General features: G+C 38.1%; 1 protein-coding gene across 1 annotated transcript; it reads right to left on the reverse strand.

The window, feature by feature from the left end:
• Positions 1 to 353: 353 nt before the first annotated feature.
• LOC108681135 lies at positions 354 to 6,790 on the reverse strand. Its single transcript, XM_018170129.2, has 5 exons — positions 6,179 to 6,790; positions 5,237 to 5,335; positions 2,888 to 3,052; positions 1,369 to 1,494; positions 354 to 592 (listed from the first exon to the last, which is right to left on the reverse strand). Exons 1-5 carry the CDS (start codon positions 6,509 to 6,511, stop codon positions 551 to 553), a joined length of 765 nt encoding a protein of 254 aa, XP_018025618.2. The 5' UTR covers positions 6,512 to 6,790; the 3' UTR covers positions 354 to 550.
• Between the last annotated feature and the right edge of the window lie 254 nt (positions 6,791 to 7,044).

Genomic DNA, 7,044 nt, shown 5'->3' on the forward strand with positions numbered 1-7,044 from the left:
ACGTCGAGCGTAGCATGAATTCCTCCGCTCTATTTAACTCTCGGACAGGGCATACAAATCCCGTATCTTGGGTTATGCCTAATCAATGTACAGTTTCTCGACTTCGCTCAGGAGCGAATCTTTAAGACATTAGTCTTTTCACTTAGCACTCGAGCATTTCAAACGAGTCTTCAAGTCTCGTCACTATTATGCACAGCATACACTGTTAGAAAAATTACCGTTAAACGGTATTACCGGCGTTTCAGTGGCCGGTCGGCACGTGAAAAGAAACACCGTGTCGCCGTTTTTATTCTAATTTAACACTAGAAATCCGTAAAACATCTGATAAAACGTCGAAACAGTTTTTTTACGGGGCGACCGGCCACTAGAACGCCAGTGGGACCGTTTTTTCACCATTTTTTTCTAACAGCATAGCAAGAGAAATTGAACAACCACACTTTTGACACAGCATAAGCCTATAAAGTTAGCTGCAGCTGGAGTGGTTCCCTCGTGGTTGGCAAAGAGCGACTCAGCTGAGCGCGACACTGGTTTTGGTATACGTCCTCACCCGTTAGAGTATCTTAGCTCTTTCCAGTAGCTCGTCCACGAATTTCTGAAAACAAAAATAAATTAGGAGTCAAAGAGGTTATCATTTACCCCCTTTCCTCCCATCATCTGCTTTGGTACTTCGTGCGTTGTTATCCTTCCGTTGATAATGGGAAAGGAAAGTCAAGAGAGTCGAATAATGTTGTTATCACTGCTGTACATTAATAAAAACCGACAAAATGAAGACCGAAAGAAATAACGCAATTGAATTTATTCCTAGTGGAGCACGACGATCAATATTTGCTCAAAGTGATGAACAAACAAAGAAGGCTAGAAATATTGGCATGCCACTACAGATAAAAAAATATAACTCAGTACTCACTGCAGTGAGTGATAGAGAGTGCATTTTCTCGTCGACGAAAACTTGAGGTCACGGACAGACGGACAGACAGACAGACAGACGGACATGGCGAGCACAATAGTGCATTTTTTCCATATATGAGAAAATTCGCTAAAAATGAGACGTAAGTAAAAAAATACGTACATGTATATACCAAGAAACTCGGAAATTTCTTACAGAAAATAACAAGCATAATAGCGAACCAGCTCTATTTTACAAAACACCTCTAATAATTAGGCTTTTACAGCATAGCAGCTGTTGCTTGAAGCAATAATTGGTCTCTATATAGTGGATATAACTGCAATGAAGTCCAATAACTTCCTGACTTGGGTGCCGTTGAAAACGAAAATAACAATGCAAAGTACAACGAAACGAAAGGCAGTTCAAGACATGATTGAATAGCTATTATGATGAACAAAAGAAACTCTATATAATCTCTTTACCTCGACGTCTTCCCGAGGAAGTTTACAGTCCGAGAGATGTTCTCTCAAGAACTTCCGCCTCTTCACGTCCTCGTCCAAATCCAAAAGTTCGTCCAAATCGACTTCCTTTTCTTCGTTTGTGCTCTCCTGACGACGAGACACGAAGCACAGTCAGTGGTATAGTATTAGTATAGTATTGTATCTTCGGCAATGAAAAATAGGCCTGGATAGGCCTATTCTGGATAGGCCAGGATAGGCCTATAGGCCTGTTGCGAAATAAAAATGACAGCATCGAAGGAAAATACTAAATTCAGTATAATTATAGGCGTCTAAGAGGTAATTGAAAACAATTATTTGATCGACGCACAGACTCAAAAAAATATTGAGTAAAAATAGTAATTTACAAGGTTTTAAGTTTGAAATACCACACGTATCAAGATGTTGTATTTCAAGATGAAAACCAACACGTATTATGTAGAAGTAATTCAACAAAATCATAGAGAAGCGACAATCAAATGGAAGGTGCGTTATTTTGGAAGGCTAACATAAAAAATTTGCCATCCAAATTTGTGCATTGCCATATTCACCAAAAAATGATTAAATGATTATTCTGCTCATTTTCAGATCAATGTTTTACACCTTACGCAGATTCTGGAGTCTCTAATCGACCTAACCTGACCCTGCGCGCTAGATGCTCAAGAAATTCAAATGTAGATGAGTAAAAAATTTATTAGTAATTTAAAGATGAGCCGGATAACATTATTTTTCAATTTCAACTCCAAGCGAACGTAAATAAAGCAATTGAGTGGCTTGGATGGATTATGGTAGAATAGTGTTGTTTTAAAGCTTTTACACAAAACGGAGATGAATATATGGATTGACTGGCTTGAATTGACGAAGTTCGAAAAGTCTTTTTCAGAGCTACATCAGCAAACGGACAACAGCAATAAAATAACTTACTGATTTAGATTGATAAATGTCCAATGTTATTTTTCAAAGCTACAACAATGAACGGACGTAAATAAAGCAACTGACGGACTTAGATTGATAAAGGCCAATGCCATTTTTCAAAGCTACAAAAACGAACGGGCGTAAATAAAGCTATTGCTATTTACCTAACAGACTTAGATTGATAAGATCCATGTTTTTTCAGAGCCACAACAACGAACGGAGGTAAATAAAGCAACAGACTGACTTAGATTGATAAAGGCCAATGTTATTATTCAAAGCTACAACGAACGGACGTAAATAAAGCAACTAACTGACTCAGATTGATAAAGGCCAATGTTATTTTTCAAAACTACAATAACACACGGATGTAAATAAAGCAACTGACTGACTTAGATTGATAGAGGCCAATGTTATTTTTCGAAGCTACATCAACAAACGGACGTAAATAAAGCAACTGACTGACTTATACTGATAGGTCGATGTTATTTTTCCAACTACAACAACGAACGATTGACTGACTTATGCTGATAAAAGTCAAAGTTATTTTTCAAAGCTACAACAACAAACGGACGTAAATAAAGCAACTGACTGGTTTGGACGGATAAAGCATCTGGAGTTTATCGTACATCCACATCTCGACTCCCAGACGCTTCCTGATGAGGGCCATCTGGTGAGCGCCGTACTTGGCTGTGAGATATTTCTCCTTGCGCTCCTTCATCTCGCCCGGCGCTGCGAAGTCCACGTGAAGCGAACTCTGACAACACAACATAAGCAGTAAAAGCATTAAAATATCAGCAGCAACATCATTTAAACATTACCAGTAAACTCTGACAACACAACGTCAGCAGTAAACGCATTAAAATATCAGCAGCAAAATCATTTAAACATCACCAGTAAACTCTGACAACATAACGTCAGCAGTAATAAAACGGCATCAAGAAAATAATTGAGGGATTATTAGCAAAATCCTTGAAGTTTAAATTTAAAATCACCTGTAAAATTATTTAAACATCACCAGGAAAATTATTTAAACATCACCAGTAAAATCATTGCAACATTATAAGGAAAATAATTTGAACATTATCAGGGAAATCATTCAAACAACAGCAGTAAAAAATTCACACAACAGTAATATCATTCAAGATCAATTGTAAAATCAATTCTGCATTATCAGAAAAATAATTTAAACATTACTAATTGAATCATTTAAATATCACTAGTAAAATCACTGCATCATTATAAGGAAATTTATCAAAACATTATCTGTAAAGTTCTCAGAATATCATCAGTGAAACAATGGAAGCATCATGAGCAAAATGATGGCAACAGGTCATGGGCGCATTTCTTCAGTGCCGACACTTCTATTCTATTCTAAAACATAATCAGTAAAATAAGTCACTAAAACTTTGTTTAAGGCAACCTACGTCAATCCTATACGTCCTATGTACAAGGGTTTGTTGACTATGACTGGGTTACGATATAATTGAACAATATTCGAGAGAAATAATCAAATAATAATCACATAAAAAATGAATTTTCGGATAGGGCAACGTGGGGCAGCGCGCCCCCCACTTTTTTTAAACTAAATTTTTGATGAAGTTTTAATTGATACGAGGTGGTTCTTTGTTTTGTTTAAAGATACAACTAATGAGGAATGTATGATGTGAATTAGACGCCTATATGTTTATGCAATTTTTAATGAAACACTATTTTGTAAAAAGTGTCAAAATGGGCCCATTGCCCCACCCCTGGGGCAATGGGCCCATAGGCTTGGGGCAAGGCGCCCACCCTTGGTCCCTTGACCAGAAATGTATATTTTTCGTTTAAAAATGAAAAAGTAACACATTACAGTTAAAAATAAGAAAACGAAATAAAAAATATGACATTCACTCATTTAATAACATCTCAAAAAAATCATATACTTAACTTGAAAAAATATAGTCTTGGCTTGAAAAATCTATCACTGACGTGAAGAAAAATATTTCATTGACATAAAAATATATAGCCTTGACTTAAAAAATATATCCTTGAGGTAAAAAATTCGTCCTTGACATGAAAAAATGTATCCTTGACTAGAAAAAATATATTTAGTTGATCAGAAAAAAACTTCGTTCCAGTTTCGTCCATAATCCAGATATTATGTGCAGAGAATTCGTACCTAATCGTGATTTCAGCCAACACCATAAAAACTCATCAACATTTGGCTCAGTGGTTTGTGCTGAAATCAACTTTTGGCAAGACAAGAGGGGGGTCATAAATACGCATAACTAGAAACTAAACCTGCTGCCTTGAGGCGGCAAATAAAAAAATCATGCAATATGAAGTATAATTTGTAATTCAAAAAGCTAGTCATAGTTTGAAAAGGTCATTGAGACAAATATAATGATGTATAACACAAGACTTCACCATGGGCGTTTTGCCCCGTGATACGCGGGGGCCCGTTGCCCCACTAGGTATCATTTCTATTTATATCGTGTCAACATTTTATTTTAAAAGCTAATAGTCTAAACTTGATCTCAAAATTATCCCTATAAATATTACTTTGAAAATATAATTCACAGTAATTTCAAAAGCTTCATCTACAGTAATCGAAAAAAAATTTTATGTAGCAGCAAAAAAATTTTTATCTGGACTAAAACAGTTATTCACAAATAACTTAATAACGCAAACACTTAGCAAAACGTAAATACGTACACTTAATCCCAGTGAAACTGTCGACCGGCGGTAGAGAACACGGACCAATATCTGCCATACTTAGCGAGAAACCCGCTATGGGCCCATGACCCGCAGTGGGTTCGCTGCCCCATGTTACCCTACTGGAAGCGGTTCAAATATAACGAGTACAAAATTATATCGCATAATTTTTTTCGATGCACGAAATAATTATATTTAAATTTAAATTAATCGATTAAATTATTAAGTTTATTTGATTGCTCACTTTAGGCGACCTTCGACCCCGGTCTGGCGATGCCGGCACGACGCCTCTCGTGGTTCTCTGCTCCCCCGCTGTGTACGCCACGCCCACCTCCATCACGCTCTGCAACAAACTTTAAGTTAATATAGGCCTAATTGATGTTCTGACTTGCTATTTTTCTGAAATATGTTGCACAACCCTTCCCATAAACATATGTATAACCGGTGTAAGAAACGGTAAGTTAATATAGGCATAAAATTGATGTTCTAACTTGCCATTTTTCCGAAATATGTTACACAACCCTTCCCATGAGCATATGTATATATGCTGTTCAGACTTGCAAACTTCATCACGCCCTTCAAAACATCCCCTGCAAGTAAAGCCTAATTCAAGCTTTAGGGAAACTTGCTGACTCTTGCCCAGTGTTTTCCATTGCCTCTGACAGGTACCCAGCTTATCTTATCGCGTCCGACTCCTAAAATTTATTGTTAGTCTATCCCGAGCAACAACGACATGACAAAATGCAATAAAGTTGTAAAATCACCGAGATTGGAGGAAAATACAAATTAAATTGGGAAAGTGTGGTGCAAATGTGAGAAGAATGAATGGAAAACGTGTAACAGTGAAATAAATTCGGAAGTGAACTAAATGAATGCAACTATGTGAGAAAAGTGATAAAAAGTCTACACAGACACATGCTCCAGCATCATACGAGTTCCAAAAGGACAACAAACCACGTGGCTTTAAATGATCTTCAGTATAATTATAGGCGTCTAAGAGATTAATTGAAAACAATTATTAGATCGACGCACTCAAATATAAAACCTCAAAAAAAAAATATTGAGTAAAAATATTTAGGTTACAAGATTTAAAGTTTGAAATACAACACGTATCAAGATGTTTATTTTCAGATGAAAACCAACACGTATTTAGTGGCTTTAAATGATCTTCAGCGAAAAAACGCACGCGGTCAGCGTCGGGGTTCGGCGCGCCGAAGAGCGCCTCGTGTGCCGTGGGGCGAGCCCTGGCCGGACCTAGAGAGCTGGTCGAGCCGCTGCGCGAAGAGGCGGCCGAGTGACCGTCAGAGGACCCTGACTGTGAGGAGGATTGGGACCCTCGACCTCCGGACGCCGAGTCCAGAGAGTGCCGGTATTTATCTTTTTTATATGATTTGTTTTCCTCATGGGACGACGCAGCGAGGAGATTCGAATCCGATTTCGATTTTGAGATTGAGTCGTCAAACTTGACACTCATTTTCGAGGGACTACTGCCCTTGATCTTTTTTAAACGAGACAACATCGTGAAACTTGAAGAGTGTAAATTTAAACGGACAAAGAAACTATTGCACTTAGAATGTAAGAGGCGAGAGATCAAGCCACGCGGCAGTCAAGTCGATAGTACAACAGTGACTATTACGCCTCAGTCATCGCGAATTACAAAACAAAATGCCATTCATCTGTTTAGATAAGCCTCCATGTCCATCTGCCGTCATTGAACGCAGATATTCGGGAGCCAAGAAAACCTAAAATGCCGGTTCTCGCGATCTGCTTTAAAACGACTTAACGCTACAATTTACAATCACGACACAAGTCATAGACACGTCTCGTTCAAACGACACAGGTAAACTGGCAGGAAGTTCTGCTGTCAAAGAGTTACCGTTGGTGCTCATGCAGATTATGATGGCCGAGCTGGTGATACCAGCCATCTTATCTGGCTGTAAAATTCGAGTGGGGCGATATGGGACGTGAGTGGTTACGGCTGTAGATGGGACACACATGAGCCATTGTACATTACTACTATGGGTATCGAGTCCACTGCATGGCAGTCAATAT

This window comes from Hyalella azteca, unplaced genomic scaffold, assembly GCF_000764305.2.
Source record: "Hyalella azteca isolate HAZT.00-mixed unplaced genomic scaffold, Hazt_2.0.2 contig5366, whole genome shotgun sequence".
Taxonomy (NCBI): Eukaryota; Metazoa; Arthropoda; class Malacostraca; order Amphipoda; family Hyalellidae; genus Hyalella; species Hyalella azteca.

What these genes read in the sequence shown, in the direction of transcription:
- LOC108681135 (XM_018170129.2), bottom strand. Translation starts at nt 6,511, where the DNA reads ATGTTGTCTCGTTTAAAAAAGATCAAGGGCAGTAGTCCCTCGAAAATG. An exon ending in GGGGTCGAAGGTCGCCTAAA is followed by an intron (nt 3,053 to 5,236) that starts GTGAGCAATCAA and finishes TTGTGTTGTCAG; the next exon opens with AGTTCGCTTCACGTGGACTT. An exon ending in TGCTTTATCCGTCCAAACCA is followed by an intron (nt 1,495 to 2,887) that starts GTCAGTTGCTTT and finishes TCTCGTCGTCAG; the next exon opens with GAGAGCACAAACGAAGAAAA.